Consider the following 27,759-nt stretch of genomic DNA (forward strand, 5'->3'; position numbering starts at 1 on the left):
GGACAAATGAGGTAAATTATAAAATATGTGAATGTATTATAACTAATTCTGTTATACACAGAAATACGCAAACAGATAAACACACCTCAATGCACAACTGCATCACAATGACTTATTTAAAACATTTTATTAAAATTATTTTGGGTTTTAAAGATACGATTTGGTAAAACAGAACAACTGTAAAAGAACAGGTTGCAGTCAGATGGTTAAAACATTCTCGTTTTGAGAAGTTATTCTCTCTTCCACTGATTCATTCAGTCAAAGTTAATGAAATCAGTCGATTAAAATTTGTAGACAATAGCTTTAGAAAAATCTTACTTGTCTTACAATGGAATTCATATTAAAGCTAATATGTTTGGCAACAATCCTAAAATTAACTAAAAGATCAAATATAGAATAGTAAACAAAAACAATTTTTTTAATATGAAAAACTCTTTGGTCTTTTCTGAATAAATCAGTAATTGTACTTAAACATGGATTAGCACAGCAACTTTCTAGTCGTTGGCCTCCCCCCAAAAACAAATCAGAGCCAAATAAAACAGATTTGAAGTAATAAAAAGGTGGATATGCTTTTGTAACTGGGCTCAGGATGATGATGCGATGGGTCTAAAATGAGCAGGTGCTGTAGAGCGTGACCTTATGGCTGATTTCCTGCAGCAGCTTCTTCACTGCTGCCTCCATCTCAACCAGCTGTTCAGCTTTCAACTCAAGAGTTCGCTGATTGTCATCATACGACTTTTCCAGATCTGAAACAAGAAAACATTTTCTTTCCGTCAGACATCTGTTGTGTTTTCTGGGTAACTTAAAAAAAATTATAAGCCAAGAAAATAAATGAAATAAATGGAAAATAAATAAGCACTCAAAGGAAGAACAAGTTCTACAAATGATTTTGTTAAAGATAGCTCTGAAATTTTAGAGAAAAAGAGAATGGTAGACAAATTACATTTTTTTCTGTACATGTTGGTCCAGGACTTGCACCAAATATCTCCAAAACAAAGATTGATTAAAAATATTGACAACAATCTCATATTTCTTTCCAAAATACAAAATGAAGAAATGATATCCCTTATTTGTAAGAAAATCCCTTACAACCAAGAGATTAGAGAAATCAATAATTCATTTGATTATATATATATATTTCACTTTATAAAAATAGTGAAAAACATTCTTTTCTCAAATTAGTGACCTTTAAGTATTCCGTTTTTAAAATTAGAGGGATTATTTGTTGCCTGATTAGATCAGTTTATTAACAAACACAACATTTTATGTAGAAATCAATTTGGGTTTTGCAAGAATCATTCTACCTCTACATGTTTGAAGAAAAATCTGCTGGAATAGACAAACTTTTTTTTTTTATAAATATATTTATAGACTTTAGAAAAAGCTTTTGATACCATTGATGACAGGACTTTGCTGAAAAAGTTCAGTAAATATGCTATTAGAGGACTGATACATGAATGCACTTCAGTTAATTAGAAAAATGAAACGTTAGATCTGACTTATATAAACCATGGACTATCCCAAAACCTTTCATTTTATACATCAATAATTTTCCCCCCCCCCCACTTCTCTTTGAACCACTTTTGACAAAACCAAAGAGAGCAGATTTTCTTTTAATAATAAAGTATAACAGTGTCAAGGTATAGTGAAATATGTTGACTCAGTGGCATACTGGATCATTTTTTATATCATGTTTGTGAAATCACCTTTCAGCAGCTGCAACTTGTCACTGGCTTGCAGCAGCAGCTGTTTGGCCTGGTTCTGCAGCGACTCCGCCCTTTTCTTAGCGTCGGCCACGCCCACCGCTTTCTGATCTATCAGCTGTTCCACTGCGCTGTACTTTTGCTTCACCTCCGACTCCAACTCCTACAACATGCACAAGGGCGTCAGAACAGCAGAGGCAGAATTACAGAAAAGACTAAACCGTCAGACGGCTGAGCCCACCTTTTTGACCTCCTCTGCGATCCTTCCGATGTCTGCGGCTTCCTGATTGGCCTGCTTGGTTCTCAGAGTAACGTTTGCGGATTTATCGGTGAGTAGCTTCACATCCTGCTCGAGCCTCTGCAGCCTCTGGGTGGCGTTGTACAGCTTTGACTCTGCATCTGCCGTCTCCGTCTCTACCTGAAAACACAATATGTGCTTTTTTTTTTAATCAGATCTGACTTGAAGGTATGTTGAGGCAAATATCGACGGCAGCTGCCACTGACGGAGGAGAGCAGCTTGGTGGTGGTCCGGATGTCGGAGGCGGCCTGCTGGATGGCGCTGCTGGCAGCTGTGTGAGCTCTCTGGGCTTCTTCCAGAGCTTGTTTCACTTTCTCTGCAGAGTCCTTCGTATCCGTCGCCTGCTTACTAAACAACAACAGAAAAGTACATTTAATGTCCATGCGAAACAAATATACCACCCGCATCCTGTTGTGTCTTCACCAAGTTCTCTGAAAAACCTTTGAAGTGGGTCACCTGGCTTGGCGGGCCTGGTCCAGCAGAGTCTCTGCCCTCTGAATGTCGTCGGCGCTTTGCTGTAAGATTGCCTCCACGTGTCCCAGCTCTCCCACCTTGTGTCGGATCTCGTCCGTTAGGTTCTGCAGCTGAGCCGGTGTGGTCGGCATCTGCATGGCCAGGACTTCATTTGCCACCAGTTCGATGCTCTCCAGGTCTGCAGCGTCCTCTGGAAAGGCCATGAGAGTTTATATTCGACTGAAGCTTTTTGGTTTTGTCTCCAAGTATCTTGTTTTGCCTAAAATGATGTCGCAAGGGCTGGTTTTGAACACCAGGAACACATAGAGATCTTGCTTTAAAGAAGGGGAAACATACGTGTGAGGAAATCTTTGATCTGTCTGATCAAGCTTCGAAGCTCCTCGTTGCTCTGATCCACCTTGTGTTTGGTTCTATTGGTCTTCATCAGGACATTCTGGGCGCTGAGCTTCGCCTCATCCGCCTGCATTTTCACCTCCAACACCTGAGGAGAGACTCCAGCTGAAGACAGCCCTCACGGTTCAGCTCAGACCACAAACCAGGACTCCAGAGACCTACCATCTTGGAGAGCTGCTCCACCTCTGCCATGGCGCTGATGATTTCCTGCTCGGCCTCTTGAGTCTTCATCAGGATGCTGTTGGCTGCTGTCACTGCACCGTCACATCCTTCTCCTCCACACTTGGGCTGACCTTCAGGATCTACACAGCCCAGACCGCCGCAGGGCGAAGACCAGCAGGAGTCTTGGCCAGATGATGGACTGCCACAGGTCTGCAAAAACCCACCCAGGACATAAAAAACAAACAATAAAATGCTAAATCTGGTGAAAAACAAGAACTTTCTGAATAAAATACAGAAATGAGCAGCAGGACTGTAAGGTTTGATTTACATACTATGGAGTTGACCCTACCAAGATCTTAAGTTATCTGAAGAAATCAAAAATATGTTAAGAGATCATGTTGTTTTATGCTTGGAAAGGAAATATCCTTGAAATGGGTGTTTTATGAAGACGAGATCCCTAAAAATAGAAAAGCAGCGTCTTGGTTGAAGATGCAGTTCAAGATTGTACTGGTTTGCTATGATGCAACCAGTACAATCCACGGGTCTTATACCAATAGAAAACTGAAGGTGGGAGGAGATTTGACACATTTTGTTTCTACAACAAAATAAAACTAATACAGAAGATCTGTGGAACACGATAGTCCTGGACTACCAGGAGTTAGATTGATTCCATGCAACATATTGGAACCAGGACTTAAACCATCAATAAAATCAGCTCAGTGGTTCACACTAGAGGTAAATATTCAACCAATTTTCAGTTTAAACTGTGAATGTTGAGTTTGCAAGACATTCATTTGTTTTAAACAGCTTCATATTTTTTCTCCCACTTTCTGTAACACATTTGATTTATCTTTCCTTATGTTTTTACCTGTAAAATAAAATTGAAGTGTTTTTCCAATGCATTTGATAAGATATAAATAGATATCATCATAATATCTTACTTTTAAAAAACCCTGCTTTTATTTGTAACACATAAATCAGACTGTATAATCTGCAGATGCTTTACCTTATAGCTGATCACTGATAGGTCCAAAGTCTCCATCTCTCCTGCCAGGTTGTCCAGCTTCTCAGCATGCTCAGACTGTCTCTCCAGAAACTCCTCCCTGGTTTGGTTCATTTTGTCTTCTGTAAGTTGCCGTAGGGCAGCAGAAGATTCAACTGGGCTGCCGGCGTTGATGGTTGAGGCATTTGCTCGCGCCTCGGCCGCTTGAGACTGCAGGAAGTACTTGGTGACGCTGTCTGTTGCCCCTGGTAACAGAAAGACTTTACATTGTGTAGATCTGAGAGGATCATCATCTCCATGCTTATAACAAAATAACTGAGGCGTTTTTGGTACAAATTATGATGATCATAAGGAAAAAAAATTGGTCTGAAATGCCATTCCCTCACAGAACCAATTTTCTCAAATGTAATCAGTTCAGGGATTGACCTGCAGGGGGAGACAAAGCACATGGATCTGATCCAGTCTAAATATCATTTAATGTTGCAAAGACCTTTTAATCAGRGAGTGTCAACATTTAAAGTTATTTAATTTACCCAGTTCTGATCGCCAAACAGATTACCGCCCATTTCTCGTAAGTTTTAGTACTTTAATTTTGAAAGGATCGTGTTCAACAGCTCTCTACAAGCTTTGTGCTGCGAGTCTTTACCTCTGATGTCGGAGTTCTTGATGAACTCCACTTGGTCCATCAGCTCCTGGACCGTTCGCTCCAGTTTCTGAGCATCCGACGTCACAGAGTCCAGCTGGGTTTTAATGCCAGAGCCCTGCTCAGCCACCAGATCCAGAGTCTCCTCGGTGTTGTTCATGGTCTGGCTCAAAGCTGCCATCAGGTCGCTGAGACACAAACGGATATCAGAGTTCACATCCAGCTGGGACATTTTCACATCGGGTCCCGTCTGACCTACCTGGCCTGTTGCAGCAGGTTTTGGACCTCAGTCAGAGGCTGCGAGGCCGGATCTTGGTCCAAGATGCTCTGGATGTCTGCAGCACTTCTCTCCATGCTCTCTATAGGCTTCCTGTACGGTCCGCTGATTCCACTGGCTTTAATGGAGTTGACTTTGTTGACCAGTCGGTGTGTCTGATTGGTCAGCTGACCAATGACGCTGTCCCACTCTGAGAAACACTGGTGGCACCGATGGCAGTCTGGGAAGGTCCCGTGGAAGCCACGGGCGCAGACGTCGCAGCGAGGCCCGGCCACGCCCTCCATGCAGACGCAGTGGCCGCTCACTTTGTTGCATTGCGGCTCCAAGGTGCCGTGAGGGTCGCAGTCGCACGCTGAGGAGACAAACGGCCATGACTTTATTCTGAAAAGCTGAAATCCACCAGTTTCTCACATAACTTCACCCACTTGAAAGGTAAAAGAAGAAGAAAGACCTGGTAACATGAGGACTTGAGCAACATCGGAAGTACGGGTCTCTGGTTCCCCAAGGTGGATATACGCAAGAGTCAATTAAGAATGGAAAAACTTTGTGCATTTTTCTATTTTTAATATCAGTAATAAATTAAACAATTAACATTTAAATGAAACAAAAAACAAACAGGTCTGAAAAAGAGCTGTAGTAGTTTGAGTTTGGATGTGTCGTTTTTCCCGGAGAGACCAATGCAACCACACCGGCTGAGGAATGGGACGGTATCCCACAGCACTGTGTGACCACACCCTAATTATTAAATTACAAGTGTGCCATGTTTCTTCTTAAAACTTCAATCATCCAACCCAATGATTGGTTTTTCTGTATCTGGTTCAAATTAAGAAACAGCTGCTTTCAGATGTAGAAACTAACAGCAACAAACCAGGACTTTTCTACTCCAATCTGCAGTCGGAAACTAAAGACCCAAAATGTACCGCTGACTCTCACAAAGTGCAGATTTTAAGAGCATTTGTAATAATATGTCCCTGCAACACTTGTGTCTTCCTGCTGCAGCTAACTTCATGCTTGTAATTCTTCCTTTTCATCCTTACATCCTGAAGAACAAGCTTCTTCACTTTCAGCATCGACTCTTTGGCGTGAAGGACCGACTTAACTTCTTTGTGTATTTCTGAGTAATGTGGCGGTTCTGATCAATCTGGTCCTGTTTACATGGTGCAAAAATATTTGAAGCTCGTTGAACATCTGGATGCAATCCGACTGCAGCAGAGTCGTTCTTTGAGCACAGACATTCCCACGAAGTAGTTTGGGTTTTTTGTTGTTTTTAACGGGCAATTAAAAATGCGTCTGAACTCTGGGTTCCTGGTTTTGGATTTTGGGTGAAAAGCTCTTGAAGAACACTTTAAGTTGGTTATATAAGTATTTGAATCCTTGCTGATTTTAGATTCATTTTAATGCACACACAGAATATAAACAATAATTAAGAAAAAAATCCACCATATGAGACTTCATAATTGGTCTGTGTGTCATTTTAATCCACTCCTCTTCAGAGAAACTCTGAATCATGTCTGTTTTTTGGCTGCAACTTGAATTTTCAGCACTCTTTGCAGATGTTTATCAGACCACAGTCTGGAGATTCGCTATATGCTCTTCTCTTGCCACACCATTGCTGTCTTAGCAGTGGATCTGAATTTATTTCTATATTTTAGGACTCACCCATGACTCTTATTTACTGCTTTCATCCTAGATTTCACAGAAAACAACATTTGTTTCTCTTCAAAAATTGAAGAACTGAAGAATTTCACCACGTCCTCTCATATCTCCTCTGGTCATTCAGACGTTCACAGGAAACCTAAGAGATTATCTGCAAATTTTAAATCGATTGAACTATGTGACATGACAAAATAGTTAATCTAAGAGAGTCTGAACTCTGTTTATGGTTGCACTTATTTCACACACATGCAAACTCATTTTTACCTTGCATAAAATAAAAAAAAAACCCAACGAAAAAAATATATATTTTCCTCTCAAAAATGATATATTTCTTTGGTGTGTAGGTGTTATGAACAACTCAGAAATTCAGCAGCAAAGGAAGTATAAAACTAGATGTTCTGTAAACAGACTTTTAAAAGCCAAACTGATCCATTTCCAGTGAAACTCACCATGACACTGGACTTCTGGGTCTCCCCAGAACAGCTCTCGGCACTCGTTACAAGTTCTTCCCCCAAAGCCAGGATGGCAGGAGCACTGACCGCTGATCTGAGAGAAATCAACCATCTCCATTAATATTCAATCACTTCATCAAGGATGGGAATATTTGAGGCTTAAAGTCTGACAACTGAGAGCAAAGCTTCAGTCTGAATTTTCCTCAGTGAAGCAGAAAAGCTCTTCACCTCGTTGCAGGTCGTCCCGTACGAATGCTCGGGGTTGCAGTCGCAGCTCTGACAGCCGGCGCCGCTGGCCATGTTCCAAGTGTCGGGCGCACAGCGGTCACAGCGTTGACCAATCACGTTGGGTCTGCAATGGCACTGGCCGCTGCTGCGGTCGCAGTGGCAGTCGGTGGAGAACTGGCAGCTGGACTCGTCGCTGCCCAGCTGATTACAGACACACTCTGTGGTCACAAAACAGAATTATGGACAGTTCATCAGCAACTAAGCAACGTTTCAGCTGAATGTTTCATTTTTATGTTGAATTTTTTTCTACTTTATATTTTTTTTTTATTTCACTTCTTGGCTTTCTGACTTCTGGCTACAGAGTCGGTTTCCTAATAAAAAAATAAAAAAAACTTATCTGAATATTGTTTGCAATTTTAATTTAACAAAATATAGCAGCAACAATAACCCTTTGCTTCACATTATACATTTGATATTTTTCATGTTTAGCCAGTCCATACTGGATTTTTAACCAATTGGTTTTCATTAGTTCTGTCTCAGTTACACTGGTTTCTCTGTGTTGTGTTGTGAGGTGTGGAGGAAGTTTTCGCTTTCACTCACTCCTGCAGTCCTGAACCAAGGCGTTGCCATAGTAACCCAGTTTGCAGTTCTGGCAGGACGGACCCTCACTGTGGTACAGACAGCGCAGACACTCGCCAGATCTGGCGTCACAGGACTCCGGGTCCAGCATGTCAATGTTGCTGTTGCACTGGCACGGGAGACACTGGCCACCTGCCTCTTCGGGGTTTCCATAGTAACCAGGTGAGCACTGATCACAGCGAGCACCTGCAGGGGATGGGAGGTTTGGTTAACAACCCGATCATCAGCGTCCTTGATCTCTGCAGAGTTTTAAAATGGGTTCAAGAGAACATACTGTAATAGAAAAATGAACTCTCACAGACAGATAAAAACAGATTCATTATGTCATTATCCAAGAGAACAAAATCCTCTGAAGTTCGTAAAATAAATCTCTTCAAGGGCCACAAACGGCCCCCAGCCTGATCTTTGGACACACTGCATCCAAGAAAATCCTCCTTCTCCTGTTGCCGTTTTCTCTTGAAAAAAATAAAGCTGGTTTACTTTCATACAGGTAAACAAGTCAATGTACAAAAAGACACAGATAGTCATTTATCTCCAGTCTTAACTTCTATTTTAGGGGAATCAGGTTGATCAAATTGAGTGGGGATTCTTCCACAAGCTTCTCAAAATATATCTTCACCTTCTGAACTTAATGTTATATTCAGTTGAATAACTTTGCTTAGTTTATGGAAGCGCAGACGATGATGTCATGGATTCGAGTTTTGTGTTAAATGGAGAAACACCCCATTGACAAACATCTGCTTCCTTGTGCAGCTGTTTCAGTTTTTATTTCAGTCGTCAAGATTTTACATGGAGGTAAAAATTACCAAGGAAATTAATTTAAAGAAACCGTAAAAAACTAAATTCTCAAAAAAAAAAAAAATCATCTGATTGTTTTTGAATTTAGCAAATAGAAATATTTTGGTTGAGCTGAACTAAAACAGGTAAGGTTTAATCTGATTTAAATGTATCCATCAATTAATACAGGGTAAGTAAACATCTGGTTTCAGTTGTTTTTGTTGGTAAAGCTGTGATCAGTATTACTCTGGTCAACTTTACAGGAAAGTCCTTCATCAAAGCAACCTGCCAGAAGCGATGAGATTAGGTCAGACATGCAGACATTTAATCCCCTCTCAGCCCGTGTTTCTGCTGTCAGATGGAAACAAAGAAAGTTGGTGACTCACGCCTCTGTCAGCAGCTGATTTCACCCTCAACATCTTATTTCCTGCTTTAATAACAGACCTGACGTCTCAACACATCCCCCGCTCTCAGAGTTTCCATCGGACTGAATAACAGAGCAGCTTCTCCTCAAATTAAAAGCTTTTCACGTCTGCAGGGACCATAAGTCAGGATCATAAAACAACCCTCAGAGGACCATCTGGAGCTCAGAGCTGCTCCCTCCTCTGTAACACAAGTATTAACGGACCTGCTAGAAAGTCATGCATGAAATGCACATAGAAAACAGAGAGGAGAGGAGCAACGCCGACACAGAAACACACGTTTTAAAGTTCTTGTGACCAATCGGAGGTTCTGCAGCAAGACTTTGGATTTCATCCTGAACAACCCGCCCAGTGGTCACATGACTTCCTGTCCGGTCTGGAAGCAGTCGCTGGTCAGACTGGGAGGATGTTTATGAACCTCCTGGATGTCAGTGAATGTTTGTGGTGTGTGATGAACCGACCGAGGCCACAAATAAACACAGGTCTCTCACAGACGCATTGTGATGCTTTCAAGCTGCAGCCAGAAAACCAGAGTTCTGGTAGCATGAACTGGTGAGTTTGGTTCCCTGATCCTCCTGGTGACTGTGGCAGGTTCTGGGACTGAGTGCTCGTCTTTATTCTGAAGTGGATCTGCTTTTCCTCCTCAGCTGCAGCTGAAACGTTTCTGCTGCTGAACAGATTTGTCTGATAATAACCGGGCTTTGGATTTATGACTTCTGTTCTGAACCAACTGCTAGGAACTTATTTTTTTTTAGTTTTGTCAAAACTATAATAAAATGAATATATTTTTTGTTGTCCAACGATCTCGGGTTTTGACTGTACACCTTCAGAAGAACTCCTCTGGACCCTAAAGATGCAGGAACAGAAGATCCTCTTGAAGCTACAGAACATAAAGGAGTATTTTTTCCCCCCAGCAGATTGTTTTTATACTGAATGTCCTGATATTTCTGAATTTCTCCGTTTCAATTTGGCAAAAACATTTTGATTCTGTTAATGCATTTTTTGGTGGAAACCATAATAATTTATTTCCTGCAAATAAATGAAATACTCTAAACTAAACTTACGTTGATCATGTTTTAAAATACACTACTATTACCATTTAGCTTCTGTTTTGGTTTAATGTCTTGCCCTACTTTGTGTTCACATGATGTCAAAATTTAATGTATTGTTTTTTTTTATTAGATAAACATGTGCTTCATTTGCATAAATGCCAGAGGTGGAAAAATCAGTTTTAAGATAACGTCTATACGACTTTGCACAAAAAATAATCACAATCAATATTTCTACAAAAGTCAAGTTAATAATCAGCATCAATGTTGTAGCAAATTTTTTAAACTCCCAAATTCATATTTGTACAAGATGGGAAATGGTACTCAAGAAAAAGAAAAAGATTGGAAAAATGTATCTCTATTTATTTCTCTGGGAATCTTCAAGAATGGTTTTGTTTTCAAGGGAAACAGGTGATGCTTTTTTATATATATATATAAAAATGAGCTCAGATCAATGTTGCAAACTAATTTACCAAGACCCCCTTCAAAAATAAAACAAAAAAAAATTGTTAAAGCATTTTTTTAGTCTTATTGCTAGAGCTGACATTTAAGGGGTTAAAATTCAAAGAATTTGAGAACTATTTAGATTATGTGGTGATGATTATAGTGAGTTTGTATGTTTGTATATTAAATTTCAAATGTGTTTCTTTAAAAAGTACAGAAAGAATTTAGTTTTCACACAATATTTCTAGGTATAGAATCGCATAGGTGACGTTTATGTAAAAATATTCAGTTTGAATTTCCCTGACGGATTTGGACAAACTTGGAGAAAGTTTTAAGTTCTGTTTGTTTGTTTGTTTGTTTGCTCTGTCAGAGTGAATAAAGTTCCCACCTTTGAATCCTGGGCTGCAAACACACACAACCTGCTCTGAGGTGTCGCTACGGTAACAACTTCCTGCGAACTGCCGCAAACTGTTTGGGCCGTCGGGACACAAACACGGGCGACAGTGGTCGCCTGAACCCAGAACCGGGTCGCCGTAGTAACCATCCAGACACCTGAACGGGTGGGAAAGAATCTGTGAGGTCAGACGGAACCGATACGAGACCAGATGCTGTCCCTGCGGGTCACCTGGGCGCACCTGTCGCAGCTGTGTCCGGTGGTGTGATCCCGGCAGGCGGTGCAGCGGCCGGTGACGGCGTCGCAGCTCTCCGTGTGTCCGTTGCAGGAGCAGGGTCGGCAGGTCGGGAAGCCCCAGTGACCCGGAAGGCAGCGGTCGCATTGCCGTCCGTAGGCGCCAGCGACACAGACGCACTGACCGCTCAGCTGATCGCAGATCGGACTCTGGGACCCCTGAGGGTCGCAGGCACACTCTGCAAAACACAGAACAACGTCAAGAACTCCAGCCACATCGCAAAAACACAAAATATCACCATTTAGTTTTGGTCTAGATTCCACTGCTACACCAAAAATAATTGGTCTAGCATTATTTTTGGTCTAGTGTATGTTAGCAATACATATACACTAATATACTAGTGTACTAACATATTTATCTCTCACTAAAAAGTTACTTGCAATTAGTTCCCATTTTCAGCAATAGGAATCATCAACTTAAAGCAAATTCCTACATCTCACTGAAAATTATTGTGTAGGTTAGTACATATGTACAAACATATGTGCATGTTGTACTAACATATTACTGTACCAATACGGTAGTGCACTTGAATTAAGACAAAAATAACTTGCAAGTAACTTTTCAAGCAATATATATAGGAGCTTGTCCAAGTCAATAATTCCTTAATATTAATTTTAAAAAAGTGCTAGTTTCGCTGGAAGATTATTTCATTATAGCAAGACATCTTTCCCATATAAAAAGTGAATTAATCTGCCAGTACAAATAGCACTTCTTCATCAATATCAAGGATTATTGAATTAAGACAAACTCCTATATCTTACTAAAAAGTTACTTGCAAGTTTTCCTAGTCTTAATTCAAGTGTACCAAGATATTTGCAGTAGAAACTAGACCAAAAATAATTGGTAACATTTTGCTTTAGCAGTGTAGAAGTGTGAAACTATCAGCTGCTGCACCTTTTACTGCACTTATTGATTATCACATTAAAGATCCGTATTTGACAAGTTGTTTGTTCAAGAAGTGGTGTCTGACCTTTGCAGCCGCTCGGTCCAAACTGAAACGTGGCCGGAGCGCATCTGTCGCAGTTCCTGCCCGCCACGTTGGGTCGACACTGACACTGGCCCCCGCTGGGGTCACACACTGTGCTGAGGGAGCCCTGGGGGTCACACTGGCATTCTAGAGAACAGGAGTCCGACACAAGGGACAACTCAAAACACTAAATCTGCACATCCCGGGAGAGACGCGAAGAATTTACAAGCTCAGGGGAATTTAAAGAGGAAACAAGTCGAGTCTTGCTGAGGAAGAGAAGCTGGAGGCTGAGCGCTGATGAGTCTTTTAGGGATCAGCAAAGACAACAGGTCACTGTTAAAGCAGCTGTGAGGGAGGCAGTGGGAGAACAAGAGGCGATGAAATCAGATGCATGCAAAAAGGGAGGAAAGGAGAAACATTGTTAATGGGATCAGTAATATCTTGATATTTTGAACAAAAGTCAATCTGAAGTTTTTCGTCACTGCAAAACAAAAAATCTTTTTTTTTGTTTCTAGTGCAAATGTCTTAGTGCAGTTGAAATAAGACAAAACTAGCTAAACATTAGCTGTTCAGCGCAATGTGGGAGCTTGTTTTAAGTCAATAACTTCTTAATATTGCTGAAAAAGTACAGGTTATAAGTAAACTAATCTGCCATTGCAGCAAGACATTTTTTCCAATACTATAAGAAAAATTGTCTTGTTCCACTGGATGATTGTTTTACTTACAGCTAGGGCTTTTTCATCAATATTAAGGAATCTTCAACTTAAAGCAAGCTCCGAAATTTCACTGAAAAGTAATGTGTAGGTTAGCTTTGTCTTATTTCAAGATATTTGCACTAAAAACTAAACCAAAAATGTATGCTAGGATTTTTTTTTACAGTGTTTTCTTGTTGAAAATGTTTTCATGCATCTCTTCCTGGTTTTTTCTGAGGTGTGACTGGAATAATCCCCTCTGAATCAGAGCCGAGCTCAAGTCAAACCCTGAGGGGAATTCCTGCAGTCAGCCTGATTGGGCTGGGTCAAAGGTCGGCGTCCGGGGTTAAGTAGAGACATTCCTCAGAGTGCCGAGTACCTTTAGCTCCCTGGTGCAACAGGGCAGAGATGCTGAAGATGAAGTTCCTGCAGATGTCAGTCATCGGAGTTTTAATGACACTCTGGCTGTTCTCCAGACATCGATAACGCTGAAACGTTTCCCAGGCGCTTGCGTCCCCTCCCACAGAGGAGGTGAATATCTCTAGGTTCTTACAGTGCGGCATCAACACGATCTGAGGGACGGGGAGAAAAACACTGAGCTGGAGGTCCAGAACACGCGCAGACCTGCAGTCTCAGTCCGGTTAGCACGACATGGACCACTGATAAACTCTGAGTAAATGACTCAGTCAGTGAACTCGGTGGGTTCTTTGAGTGGAAGAAAGGTCAGAAATGAGAAGGTGAACAGTTTCCTCACCGAGTCGATGAGCGTGTACGGAGAGTGGACTTCGCTGAGGGCCGAGTAGAGCGGGAGACTGAGGCGGATCGTGTAGTTCAGCCCAGATTCAAAACAAACCGCTCTCGGTAGAACCACGTACCTGTGGACGCAGAGTCAGCGTACTCTTCAATCACTCATGACTTTTAATCCCATCTTTAAAAAGAACAACAATAAACCAGAATTTGGTGTTTTACTTGACTTGTTTTTTGTTTTTACGTGGGGTTTCCAAAGTTAGCCAAATCCAGCACTGAATGCTAGAGTTCAAGATCTCCTGGTCTTTCCAACTGGTTTCCTTTGCATGCTCCATTTTGTTCACTCACTCACCGCGAGCTGGGATGAAGGGAGATCATTTGGTTGTCGTCGTCTGGCACCGTGTTGACGCAGCGGCTGTCAGCTGTAATTGGTCCAGGCCTCATTACCATCATCAGAACCTCCTCCCATTGGTCGGGCAGCTGCAGAAGTACGTCACAGCAAAGTGAAACGGCATCTTCCTGACTGACGATGCATCCCACGGGTTTCCAGCATTTCCTGGTTTGCGGTATCAAACCAACAGGTTGAGTCTCACCTGAGGCTCATAGCGGATAAGAATGTCGTACTCCATGGAATGAGGGATGTTGTCCACAGAGAAATCCAGGAAGGCTCCTTCAGGGACATTGACCAGGCCGACGCCTGTCCAGGTGGGACTGCGGTCATGAGGGTGGGGTCTGGGCACCATCGTCACTCCCTATAGACACAGAGGAAAACGAGTTAGAGAAACAGTTCTGTTTTCATTCCATGTTTAGTGCTTCAGAAATTAAAACGTCTCAGTTTAAAGATCCTGTAACAAAAACAACTAACAAGAATTTACCGCATTTTTTTTTCATCCTGCTGCAAATATTTTCTTTTCTTTTTAGGAATCAACTTTAAAGTAGATGTTAGAACTCTAGGAAGTTTTTTTTCTTAAATGTTTAACCTTTTTTCATTTCCCAGAGGTGACGTAGGATTAAACCTCCTTCGTCACATAAGAAGGTCAGAGGTTAAACTCACAGGTCCAAACTTGGCGTCTTCAGCCTCGTAGGTGTAGTGATCCAAAGCAACAAAGTAGAACCCGGACTCCACCTGATCGCATCGACGGCCGAACATGTGATCCCTGCAGACACACTGACCGCTCACCTGATCGCACCTGCAGACAGGAAGTCACACACGAGCACACAAACTGATTTGTCGCAACAAAAACCTGCTTGTTTCCGTCAGGGAGGTTGATTTATTTCAGCAATTTTATCTCCTTCTTGATGGTTGAACTGTACAGTCAAACATTTGGTCTGTGATCCCGTCTCATCAGTTCAGCCATGATGATCAGTCACACGCCCAGAAGCTTGTTTTTTTGTTTTTGTTTTTTAGCAAATTTGAACTTAAAGATATGAGCCATTAATTTTGAAAACACTGAGAAATTTAAGTTATAAATACAAAGTAAAAAACTGAAGAGCTTTTAAATTTTTGTATAAAAAACAACAACATTGATTCCTGGTGAGATTCCTATTGATTTCCTCTTAAAATGGCTAAACTTGAACATCGTTACCCTAAATTTTACTCGGTTTAAGCCTCAGGAATGCAGCTTAATGCTCCCAATTGTTTATTTAAATGATTTTTTTTCCCAACTCTAGTGGCCTTCATTTGATAGTGGTCTGGTCGAGGTTTCAAGCAACCAGTTGTTCCACGGTACAGAGAGCTGCATTTAAAACAGCTGCCACTATGCACAGGTCATCCAACATGTCTGACCATAAGATGCTACAAGAAGTTTAATAAGACGCAAAATATGTCACAATCAGCAAGAGTGTTACTGTTGTTGATATGTCCGTATAATCAGAAAATGAACTAGTGTTACCTCAGTGGGAGATATGAAAAGAGAAAAACATGAAAGTCTATGTAAGGTTTGTCAGGGAGAACTTGGACTGAAAGTGAGGAATGGGACAAAGATTTCTGAGGCTGATATCAGAGTTTAGTGAAAGCCAAGGAGAAGTGTGTTAGCTAAAGAGACAGAGCGTGTCTGCGGACTGTTTTTCTTCTTTGCTGACATTGTTTGCTTAATGAGTAAAAGAAGGTACATTTTGGTGTTTAAGAGCAATAAAACCTTCTCTTTGCATGGATAAAAACTGAGCCTTTCTTTAAGAACTGATACTTAAGTGGGTTTCGTATTATCCACTTAAACCACATGATACAATGAGTGGTGTTTACAGATCAAGCAGAACTTCTGCTGCAGCGTTAAACCTGAAGGTTAGCATCCAGAAAATCCATCTTTATGAAAAAAACTCTCCCACCCTTCCTCTTTTCTAGAGTTAATAATTGGTGCGGGTGTATTAAAATGGACTCACCGGTTGTGGACAGCCCCTCCCAGGTCGCAGTCGCAGGGTCTGCAGCCGTCCATGTCGTTACTGAGTCCCCAGTGTTCATCCTGCAGACCCAGCAGTACGCCCAGTTACACATCCTCCAGTGTCTCTGACTGAAACTCCCCCCGTTTTATTTCAGATCGTGTCTCTCTGGCGTTAGTTCGCCACCTCTGAGGACCGCGATCTGACTGAGTGCAGAGTAACCGGAGTATTTTCCTCACCACACACTGGTCGCAGTCCCGCCCGATCACCAGACGTTTGCAGAAACAGCTTCCCGTTTCGCTGTCGCACGGGTTTCCTCCCGGAGCCGTACCCAGGGGACTGCAGGTACACGCTGCAACCATCACAACTCATCAGTCCCAGTCTACATCCTAAATGTATCCAGTAGCAGCTGCTTCTGTCTAGGTTTGAAATACAGGATTTAAGAATTATGTTTTGCTCCCCAGAATCCTGATTATCTCTCCTGCAGTCTTTTGTTGTTCTGTGGAGATTTCGCCGATGCTCCGACATCCTTAATTATTCACAAGTATATTCCTAAGATCGCTGATTTTTGATGTTTCAGAGAATGTCGTTGTTGATGGAAAGCAGCAACAAACCACGAGACTACCATCACCGTGCTTAGCACATCTAGTCATTTCTGTTGTTTCATTCACTTCAGTCTCTGTTTCCTGACATATCCCAGGGAGAAATTGATCAGTGGTGGGAAGTAACGAAGTACTGTACTTAAGTACAATTTTCGTGTATCTGTACTTTACTTAAGTAGATTTAATAATGGGGACTTTCTACTTTTACTCCACTACATTTTACAGTAAGTATCTGTACTTTCTACTTCACTACATTTCTACAAAACTGYSSSKTWMYYSKTWMMWYCMARKYSSSKTKSTSYTTTTTTCCGTTAAAATGTGAAGTTCAGGGATTTAAGGTGGCGCCGTAAAATCCGATCAATAACGTGACTCAGTGTCTGTTGTCACCCATCGGCTCCACCTTTACTCGCACGCGGAGCTCCAGACATGCGCAGTGGTTTCCTCTGAGCGTCAGTAATATAATAGCGCTGCATAAATCATAAGATATGGCGACATGTAAAATCAGCAGCGCTTCGCTTTCACAGACGGTGGGACTTCGTCCAATTTTTAACGTCACTTGGAAGGAAAGCTTAAAGAAAGGTAAGATCTGTGGACGTGATGCTAGCAAAGCTAGCTGTACTGACTGAGACACATGTTGCATCTGCGATGAAAAAAGGTTGCCACTCATGCACTGAATTACTGTGTGGAGGTGTTGACTGAGGTGTTGCATATATGGGACAACGCTGTGACCAAAGTGCAATATAGTAATATGACTTTCAGGAACGATCCGATTCTTCTGGACGGATCTTGACCAAGTCCTATAGTGCTGAAGCCTCACTGAGAGCCGTTCTTTGTTCTTGTAATGCTCTGCGTACACTGCAGTAGCTATTTTATTTCATTAAAAATATCTTTATATTTAATTGGCGAATAAATAAAACAAGAACGTAAGAACGCAGAGCATGCTCATTGCTCTTTGTTTTCGTCACCTGTCATGGTGGAAGACGTTGCAGCAGGAGGGAGGATGAGAACAGTCACGGTGCTCCTCCTGCTTGGTTACTTCTTGCTTATTGGGCCTTGGACAGTGTTCATAGTTGAGCGTTGTTAATTGCTATGTTTAATGGTGCAGACAATTATTATTTCTGACATTGGCAATATGGGCAACCGCCCAGGGTGTTATTTTTTTAGGGATGGCAGGAGACCTCTGTGTATTGTGGCACAGAGATGAAAGCAAAACAGAATGAAGAAGAGTTTGAATTGTCACTGGTTAAATTTATTTCAGCTCTAAGTATTTAATATCTAGGTGTTTTTATGGGAATGTGGATCTTTCAGATCAATTTGAGAAGCAGTTTTGATAGGTGCACTTAATTTTATTGTCATGTAGCATGGGGTGCTGGTTTTGATTTGGTCTTGGGTTCAGTGGTCTAGACTACGACTCTGCTACGTGGCTCCTTGGTTCCATGTCCTCCTCTGCCAGTTGGATTTCTTCCAAAATAAATATGTGGCAAAAAAAGTGAAGTTCATGTTATGTTAGGACAGGAGACGAGATGTTTCCATCCCTGAAATTATGATGCATAGAATCACATATCTAAGTTGAAACTATGTTACAGAGTAAACACAACAAAAACATGCTTTATCTGTGGTATTGTTCATTAAAATGGCAAATTTCTGATGTATTGAAATTAAATACGTTTGGTACACTTAATGATATTAGCGATTAGGTGATGCATTAAGCAAGTACTTTTACTTTTAATACTTAAGTATTTTTAAAAGCCAGGACTTTTTTACTTTTACTTAAGTAAAATGTTAATGTGGTACTTTGACTTTTACTTAAGTACATTTTTGTCTGTGTATTTGTACTTTTACTTAAGTAAATTTTTTGAGTACTTTCTCCACCACTGTTGATCACTGACTTAAAGAGTCCACAGCCCTATGCAAACTCATTAAAACCTTGCCTCTGTGTGTCGGTGCATTAGGGTGTAAATAAACCTATGACAGGTTCCTTCTTCAGATCCAACCCCTCTGCATCTCCTGTCTATTACTGTATGTTGAGAGAAAGTGAGGAAACGTCTGTAAAAGTCAGAAGAAGTGAGAATCTATCCCCCCGCCCCCAAGCGGATCTGCTTTCACACCGACTCATTTATGTTCAGCGAGTCACATAGATCATAGATGATCTGACTGATATCTGCAGCTATGCCTCCTGACCAGAAAAACTCCTCACTGCGTCACACCTGCATCCATCAAAGGGGAGAAATGTACGTTAGTTTGGGAGCGCCACATTGGAAATCTTTGCGCACCATTTAAGCAAACACTCCAACCTTCTCTGGAGCATGGCGTATTTCTGAATGGTGTCTGTTCTCCCAATCTGAGAGACATGATGTGGGATATTTCAGAGGACAACAAAACAAAGAGAAGAACCCACATTGTTTTGGTAGATGCACAAGAAAATAAAAATCTGATCTAAAACTCTTAAGCTCACTGCACATGTATGGTAGGAATAAAAATCTAAAATATTGGTACTTCAAACCACTTACGTTCATCCAAGCATTAAAATTTCAGATACAAGTTCATGCTATGTTATCTTGTTCATTTATTTTCCCCATGGTGGGACAATAAAGGATATTTCTATTTCTATATTTGTGTTATCAGAAAACTATTTAGGACAGCATCTTTCACACTGGCAACATTTAGACTAAAACTCCTCCAACAGGATTTTATTTTAACTTCACTGGTAATGAAGACTTTCTAAAAGATAAATGGACATTATTCTGCAGGTAGATAACCTCGTTCATTTATTCTGCATGAAGGCTTTTACAGGTGTTGGGGATCCTTTGGTTACTCTATAAAAAATTTCCGTTGGTATCTTCATAGTATCAAAGCCATTGTTTGTACTCGCTTATTCTTGTAGGATCGCAGAGAGGCAGGGTTACCTGAACAGGTCGCCAGGCCAACACACAGAACAAATATCCATGCTCAAACTCATGAGGACAATAGAGAGAGACAAGTTAAGGTAGCAGTCATGTTTTCGGACTGTGGGAGGAAGCTGGAGTCCCTTACATGTACAAGGAAAACATGCAAACTCCATACAGAAAGGTTTCAACAACCTCTAGGAAATTACATGTCCTCTTGTTCTGACGCTTGTTACCTCGGGTTTTACTCTTTGGACCCAAAAAGGGGAATGTTTATACCCTGTTTCAACATCAAGCATCTCAAGTCAGTTCAGCCTGATGACATGTGAATGATTTATCAGTGAGTCTGTTCTGTCTGTGAGGATCTCTGAGAAACAATCAATGAGCTGAGCCTTCATGTGAGCCTTTCATACCTTTGCAGCCTTCCGGTTCGTCGCTGAGCCCGTAGTACGCCAGTTTGCAGTGTTCGCAACGTTCCCCCTCCACATTGACTTTACACCGGCACTGACCGGCGATCAGACCGACTCGGACATCCGTCAATCCGTCGCATATTCCTCCATTCAGGGAGCCCACAGGGTCGCAGTTACAGGCTGCAGACAAGCAAATCGCAGCAAACCAGTCAATATCAGCGGCGCAGAACTCTAGCTTCATGTCAGCAAGAGGGGAAACCTTCTGTTGACATGGAAAAATGTTCAAAACTAAATCTCTGGATGCTTTTCCATATGCGCCTCAGTGTGATCATCAGGACGTCAGGCTGTAGACGTGGACGATTAAAAGTGTGATTCTGTTGTTTGAGCAAAGGTGAGAAGATGATCTGTGAGGCAGGTCTGAGCCTGGATGAAACCACATCAAAAGCCTCCAACATGAAAACATTCCTAAATGTTTGGTCTTAAATTCATCCTTTCATCTCCCTTCATGAAAACGTCTGAGTGTCTGAAATCTGATCAGGACTCAGGACTTTAGCGGAGAATATAATATCATGTTACAAAGACAAAAGAGCATTTGAAATGAAAAGCACAGAAACTGAACGCCCCGCTGAGATTTGTGGCTCTTAGAGGATACTGGTTCTTTCTAAAGTCAGAACTCTGCACCGACTCAGAGTCTTCAGGAAACAGCTGGACTCTGGTGTCATTTCAAAATCTTCACGGGTTTAGATTTGAATGAAAACAGGTAGACTCACGCTGGCAGATGTTTGGGTCTCTGAGGTCCTTCTCCGGATGTTGATAATAGAACGGTTTGCACTGCTCACAGTTGTGTCCGGTCGTGTTGTGCCGACAGTCTTCACAAACTCCTCCGCTGACGTTTCCAGAGGCCATGAACACGGCCGTGTCGAAGTGGCACGAGTCCGAGTGCTGGTTACAGTTACACTCTGAAAAGCAAAGAAGAAGAACAAGAAGGAGCTTTCATCACCAATCTGATGTCCAGTTCACCGTAGAACCGGGATGTCAAACTCAGTTTCATTTTGGGCCATATCAAAAATCTGAATGCTCTTAAAGGGCCAGAGTGTATTGATAAAACCCATTTAACAGTTAAAGTGTTAATAAGTAGCAGTCCCTCCAGGATTTTGTGATTGCTTTTTGTAGCTTTTCGTAATCAAAATCACAGATTTTGTGGTGCCAATTCAGAAATACTTAGAAGAAATTATTATGATAGTAGCGCTAACATACGAGGTTGAATGTGGCTTTTTATTACTTGCCATATAAATCACGGACTATAACTTTACACCAAGTAAGGCTGAGACAACAGTCAATTAAACCCAACATTTTGACCAACTTTAAGAAAAAATGCAGTACCGTGGGAATCTGTTGATTTTGTGTGAATTTTGAGGACTTGTGAAAAACTGGAGGGACTTATTGATGTAATTCAAAGTCTAGAGGGCCACATACGGTAAAAAGGTACAGCGGGCCAGAATTGGCCTGCGGGCCTTGGGTTTGACACGTGCCATAGAAGCCATTTCAGATTAGATTTATCCGATTATTAGCCGTTTCGATTTTATTAAGACAGTAAAGAGATGAAGTGATTCTGACCACTGGCAGAATCATAAACTTACATCTCAATTATCATCAGAACCCAATAAAGAATGAATGAGTGGCTCAATGTGGACCAGCAGTGACGGATCAGTGAAGCCACTTTGGATCACTGGAGATCTACATGGGCATTATTGGACCACTTTAAAGCTACAGAGACTGTATTGGTTTAGACAAATGGAAATGGCTTACACACAAGTGGATTCTTCTGGACCAGTTTACAGCCATGCAGGCCATTCTGCACCAGTATGGAACCATGAGGACTCAACTCACTTTTGCAGGCATTGGTGTTGCGCCCCTCGGCTGGTCTCCAGGGCAGATCGTGGTAAAAGTCTTCGCACTGTTCACAGTTCAGTCCTTTAGTGTTGTGGTTGCACATACAGTGACCATGAACCTAAAAAACATAAGACGGATAATTAATAATCATTACATACTCAAAGAGAATTGAAACTGAATTGAACTGTGCTAAGAGATTCTGTGGAGGCAAAAACCAGAGGACACACCATGCCCTCCATGCTCTGGCCTGCTCCCTCGACAGGGGCGCATTCAGACGCATGTCCGTAACAGAAGCAGTTTCCTCTGACCACCATGTCATAGATGGCGTAGTAATACTTCTCCTTGATCTCCATCCGAGAGTCCAGCAGGTTGTCTCCGAGTGTGTGCAGCTTGGTGAACTTAACCCGCAGGTTGGTGATCTTCAACAAGTCTGAACAAAGAGGCAATAATCACAGATCAATAACCTTTAGCTAACTGAGACTCCGGTTAAACTGTCTGATTCAAGGAGACGCACTCTGGATCCGTGGACTGTAAGGGTCTTCAATACGAAATGCTGGGTCCAGGACTCTGTAAATCACCTAAAAGAAGAACAATTAACATTCAATCTAACAACCAAGCAGCACCAAAAGGTCACAGTAACAGATCATCAGGTAAGGACACTGAAATGCCCCTTCAGTTGCCTCCAAATGCTTTCAGGAGCTACAGTACCTCGCCTTCAGTGGATGGCTCAATGTCCGAGTAACGAGAGTCACAGATGACATCATCAACCTTCTTCATCGGACCATGGGAAACTGATGGAAAGGACGACTCACAATCGTAAGCAAAGTAGCGGTAAACCTGCCAGGTCTTTCCATAGTCCGCTGATCGCTCAATGACCATGGCAGCTGGTCGAAACGTCTGATGAAAGAGAACAGGTAAAGATGACGCGTCCAAAACTCATCTGACTGTCTAAATAAGCTAAACAATGAGCTCATCCAATAATCAGCAGTGCTGGCATGGCCATATTTCTACTTATTGTTGGTTCAAGAAATCAGCAGGAAGCAGAAGTTAAAAATAGAGCCGGGTTGAAGCATAAAGATCTGGACCATTTTAATGGTTCCTCAAAGGTTCTGACCATCTGCTCTACCACACCAGCATCAACACTTGAACTCTGCTTCATCAAATCAGATGTCTCCACCTCCTGCTGGATGGCACCCCACTTGGGCTCAGCACCCAGTTTCTCAGAATTTCTGATTTCTATCTCCAGTAACTCAGACTGCCAGGAAGCCTTTGGTGTGTGAGGAGCTCACCTTGAAGGTCATAATGAGGTGAGTGAAGTGAAACTCGGCTTCAAGGTTCAGCTGGACGGTGACATTCTCCAGACCTGAAGAGCCACAAATAAAAGTCAGTTTGTATGAAACAACCAACCTCAAATGTTGAGTGATCGTCAATAGCCCCAACATGGTTACTGATAGACACTTCAGTGACAACATTCTTGCTTTTCATGCAATAACAAAGCATGGGTTGTTGAAGAAACATTATAGATACAGCATGCTACAGGAGGCCAATAAAGTTCTTGAAGAACTGGAGTGGCATGAGTAGTGGATTGAGTTTTAGTAGTGATACAGGCCATAGTATTCTGGACTCACTGAGGTTAATATATGTGAGAGAGAGTGCCACCAAGATGAAATTTGCAGTTCGAGGAGGTGACGGTGGAGTGATTAAATATGGGAATACAGCTAGGTGTTAGCAAAAGACGGACATGATTTAAGTAGACTGTTATTTTTATGAGCTGTGTACGAAAAAAGCAATGTCTAGAATGACTCAGAAGGACTTATGGTGGAAATGTCAATACTGAAATCCTACCAACTGTCTTAGCAAAGTGTCCACAAGACATTTAAAGACACTCAGAAACGGGTAGATTGGAGGGAAGAGCTTGTCGATATGTCAGGGAGAAGTTATATTGAAATTACAGAAGACATTATCAAGAGAAATCAGTTGTATGGTGAACATAAGGAGACCTAGGGTACAACATAGAGGTTAGTTAGTGGCCCATAATAATGAGAACGTAAAAGGTTTTGATCTAAATATGTACAAAGCCATGGAGATAAGTTGATGAGATTCAGAATAGGTAATGATCTAGAACCAGCTGCCCTGAGGATTTTGTTTCAGATCCCGTTTCCGTACGACGATGGGGATGGAAACCAGACTGAAATTCTCCTCAAGAGAGTATTATTGATAAATGGGAGGGAATCGAATAGGCAATTTTTTTCAAGGACTCTTATGGTTTGTTAGTGAAGCTCAATAACAACAGGACATTTCAATTCTCATTCCCAGCAGTCAGACTGTAGGCAAACTGCTTGACTCAGAGAAGAAACTATAAATATTCCCTTAAGTTCCTAACAGATTCTTTTCAGAGGTCGGTCCTGAAAATTAAAAGCCTATTAAAGACCTAAACACAATGAAACAAAAGCAGATTGAGCCACTTTTTGTTAGACTGTCCCTAGTGGCATCACTGTGGTATTACAGGAGACGTTTAATTTGTAAAGCATCTGAGCAGTTGCAGAAACACGCTTTGACCTCCATCTGTGAGGTTGAAACCTGGTTCAGACATTCATATCTTCTGTTTGAACGACAGAACAACACAACTGAATCGTTACCGTTCTCGGACTGCCACCAGGTCTTCAGCCTGTTGGGGCCAAATGTGGTGACGACGTTTTCAATTCGGTGGCTGTGGTTGTGATTGGCCAGCTCATCGTCATATGGTGCTGCTGAGTCACACACAAAGCACTTCTTCTCCTCCTGGTTAAAAAAACAGAGGGGGAGGGCAAAGAGTTAACAGGGAGTTAAATTCCTCGGATTCCTCTCTGCTGGTGGTCAGTGGAGATAAAACTCTTCAAGCAAAGATTCCTGAGAACAAACTAAACCTTCAGCAACACCTTCAAGCTGGGAGGTTTCTACATGTGTCACTGCTTTACCTCATTTGTTGGAATAAGACTTTCCTGATCCGATGTTTATCGTCTTCGCTCAAAGAGCTTTTCCATCACAAACATTCTGAAAAGTGCATCAGAGGCAACGTGGAGTTCAGTGCTTTGCTCCAAAACGCAGAACCAGACCTCAAACACATCCTAAGCCACAGCTGCTGCTTATATTTTCTTTGTCCTTTGACCCTTCTGACACCAACTGAGAGTCTAAAACTCAAAACTAACATATCAGGTTCAAACAGTTTATGCAATCGAACCTGAAACCAACAATAGGGTTAGTACGAGCAGTTTATGCTGACAAAAAAAAAAGTCCCAGAAAGGTTTGGTTTCATATCAGATTGGATGGAGAGTGTTGGACCTTTTCGCTGTTCTGTTTGTTGAAACATCTGGATAAACATCTGCCCGCAGCCAGACTCTCGGCCTCCTTATAGGGAGATCGTTTTACACAGGAAACACCACAGACTGTAACACAGACACACACAGTTTAACCAAACACACAGAGAGTCCATCCCAGGGACAGGCGGAAAGTCTGCAGGAGGTCAGAAACTGCAGGTTGTTTCCCAAGAGACTCAAACGGTCTGGTGAGAGAGGCTCCTTTACCAACTTTAGAGCCCTCAAATCTTTCAAAGAAGCCCATTCATTCATTCATTCATTTTCAAACTAAGAAGCTAATAGAAATCCTTAGTAGTTTAGTTAAAAGTTTAACCTGGACCATGAATTTTAACTTTAAGACTGGCCTAGCACCTGGTTTGTACTCGTTATTTCTGTCCATGTACATGTCCATCTTTGTGAAAGTCAAGTTTTGCTCCCCTATGACAAAGGGCAACAAGACTGAAGGTCACGACGTAGAGCAGATTTCGTCATAGTGCGAGACTGAATGAGGCCGGTTGGTGTGACAAAGGATACTGGTGTTACAGTGTCCTGATGTTGGAACCATCAGATCAACAGAGCGGCACCTAAACTCATCGACCTTGAAGGACCAACTCCATTTGGGCAAAATAAGTATCAAACTTGTCTTTTACCTGCAAGTGGCTGACGATGCAGAACGGTTCTGGACGCTTCAGTCCGCAGGTAGAGGTGGACAGCAGCTGGTGAGCTCGGCCAATCAGAAGATCCCCTGTCGCTGGGTAGCAGCTGCCTTCAGTGCAAACATCGCTAAACTCTGGGAGGCTGAGGTCATCTGGGGCCCCGCCCAGTGAGTCTCCGCCCTCCTGAGCGCAGGTGAGAACCTGCAGAGCTGAGAGAACGAGCCAGGATTACATTCAGACCGGCTCTTTCAAGCAGATGATAGTCTGAAGACGAGGAGCAGATACTACTCAGCAGGATGAAGGTGGATGCATTTACAGCTGGCCACTACAATTACATCCACTGACCTTCTAACCATGCTCTGAGTTTAAATTGGTCAATAGAAATCTAGCACCTAAAATTACTGGAGAAGGGGAGAGACGCGTCTGAGTTTCAGACAGCATCATAAGGTTCTGCTCCATCAGACTGATCTCAGGTCAGGAATTTCTTTTAAATTGTTGAGTTGAATATTTAAAAGACCAAGCAGAGACAAGAGCTGAATAAAATGTAAGTTTGCTCCATCAAAATTTTCTGAGATCAGATTTATGTATAAACTCTTTTCAACAAGACGGATCTCTCTATTCACACCCAGTTTATCCTCCATTAGGCTGACCCCAGGTCAGATTTAGAGTAGAAATATAGTTGTTTGTTCCACAGTGGGAAAATTCAATCAGCAGCATGTAAAAACATATACATTAATAGTCAACTTAATGTCAAATGTATTCATATAGCACTTTAAAACAGGTTTAAATTTGCACCAAAGTGCTGTACAAAAATAATAAAATAAGTTGATGAAAAGAAAAAGAAGAATAATACAAGAAAAAATATGTATAATGTTAAAATAATAAAACATACAAAGACCTGAGTAGGGTCATTAAAAATTATGCATATTTGTGCATAAAAGCTCTGAAAATAACTCCACTTAAAAACGTTGAAGTTTGTTGGGAACTCAGCTGATTTAAACATTTTATCATTTTTTCCTCTTCTAATCTCAGATCAGTGTTTCAAACCGAACAGATTAATTGATCTAAACTCAGCCGACAGAGGAAAAAAGTTTCTTGAACATTTTTCAGCACTCCAAAGATTTGTGTCCACTCTCTCTGAAGTTTCATTTTAAAGTCGTTTAAATTTTCTCTTTGTCCCTGATTGAAAACATCTGTGTCAGGATTCACCTTGTTCCGGTTCGGAACCAGTCCGAGCCCGTTCCAGAAAACTTTTTTTTCTTTTTTTTTTCCATGGAGTTTTTAATATGTTTGAAACTGAAAGTTGAAGAAAATTAAAGTTTCCAAGCTGCAGCTGATCTCAGGTCAGATCACCGGCACTGAGTTCTAGGGCTTGTCTGGGGAAAAAAAACCCTCTGCAGAACCGAGTCACATTTACTCACCGAGCAGTACCGCGAGCCGCAGCCGCAACATGATCCACAACCAGAACCACCGATGAAAACCTCCAGACACCGGGACCAGAACTTGTCAGACCCCAGCAGACCTTCTGAGGATCCGGTGGGCTCCCAGGGCCCCCCCCCACCAGACCCCCGGCAGCCTCCGCGGAGCTCCGCCTCCCGAGAGCCACCCACCCCCACCTCCGGCCGGCCCAGATTAAAACCACTCGAACAGAACGGTGGAACGAACGTGAAGCCGTCCAGAACCAGAACAGCACTCAGATTTAAAAGGTAAAGCCTGAAGAGGAATAAAGAAAAGATCCGCACTGAGCTCTGGAAGCCATCAAACGGCAGCTGATCTGAAGTCAGCAGAACATTTTTGTCAAAGAAAAGAAATGATGAGTTCAAAATGAGAACGTTCACAAATTTGATCCCGGATCAGTTTCATGCTGAAAATGTTCAGTCTGAAGAG

At 41.9% G+C, this 27,759-nt stretch overlaps 1 protein-coding gene across 1 annotated transcript; it reads right to left on the minus strand.

Annotated features, from left to right (window-relative positions):
• Window positions 1-98: 98 nt before the first annotated feature.
• lamb1a (laminin, beta 1a) lies at window positions 99-27,415 on the minus strand. The gene is made up of 33 exons (XM_008411807.2): window positions 27,294-27,415; window positions 25,867-26,081; window positions 24,521-24,662; window positions 23,171-23,244; window positions 22,590-22,778; window positions 22,396-22,459; window positions 22,109-22,311; window positions 21,879-21,999; window positions 20,759-20,947; window positions 19,992-20,168; window positions 16,331-16,443; window positions 16,095-16,174; window positions 14,770-14,905; window positions 14,309-14,467; window positions 14,068-14,195; window positions 13,723-13,843; window positions 13,348-13,540; window positions 12,280-12,423; window positions 11,256-11,487; window positions 11,009-11,172; window positions 7,890-8,114; window positions 7,290-7,507; window positions 7,059-7,155; window positions 4,936-5,305; window positions 4,680-4,864; window positions 4,037-4,278; window positions 3,031-3,240; window positions 2,812-2,956; window positions 2,458-2,665; window positions 2,208-2,349; window positions 1,945-2,121; window positions 1,707-1,866; window positions 99-746 (listed from the first exon to the last, which is right to left on the minus strand). Exons 1-33 carry the CDS (start codon window positions 27,322-27,324, stop codon window positions 607-609), a joined length of 5,394 nt encoding a protein of 1,797 aa, XP_008410029.1. The 5' UTR covers window positions 27,325-27,415; the 3' UTR covers window positions 99-606.
• Window positions 27,416-27,759: the final 344 nt, after the last annotated feature.

The sequence above is a fragment of the Poecilia reticulata genome, linkage group LG6 (assembly GCF_000633615.1).
Source record: "Poecilia reticulata strain Guanapo linkage group LG6, Guppy_female_1.0+MT, whole genome shotgun sequence".
NCBI lineage: Eukaryota > Metazoa > Chordata > Actinopteri > Cyprinodontiformes > Poeciliidae > Poecilia > Poecilia reticulata.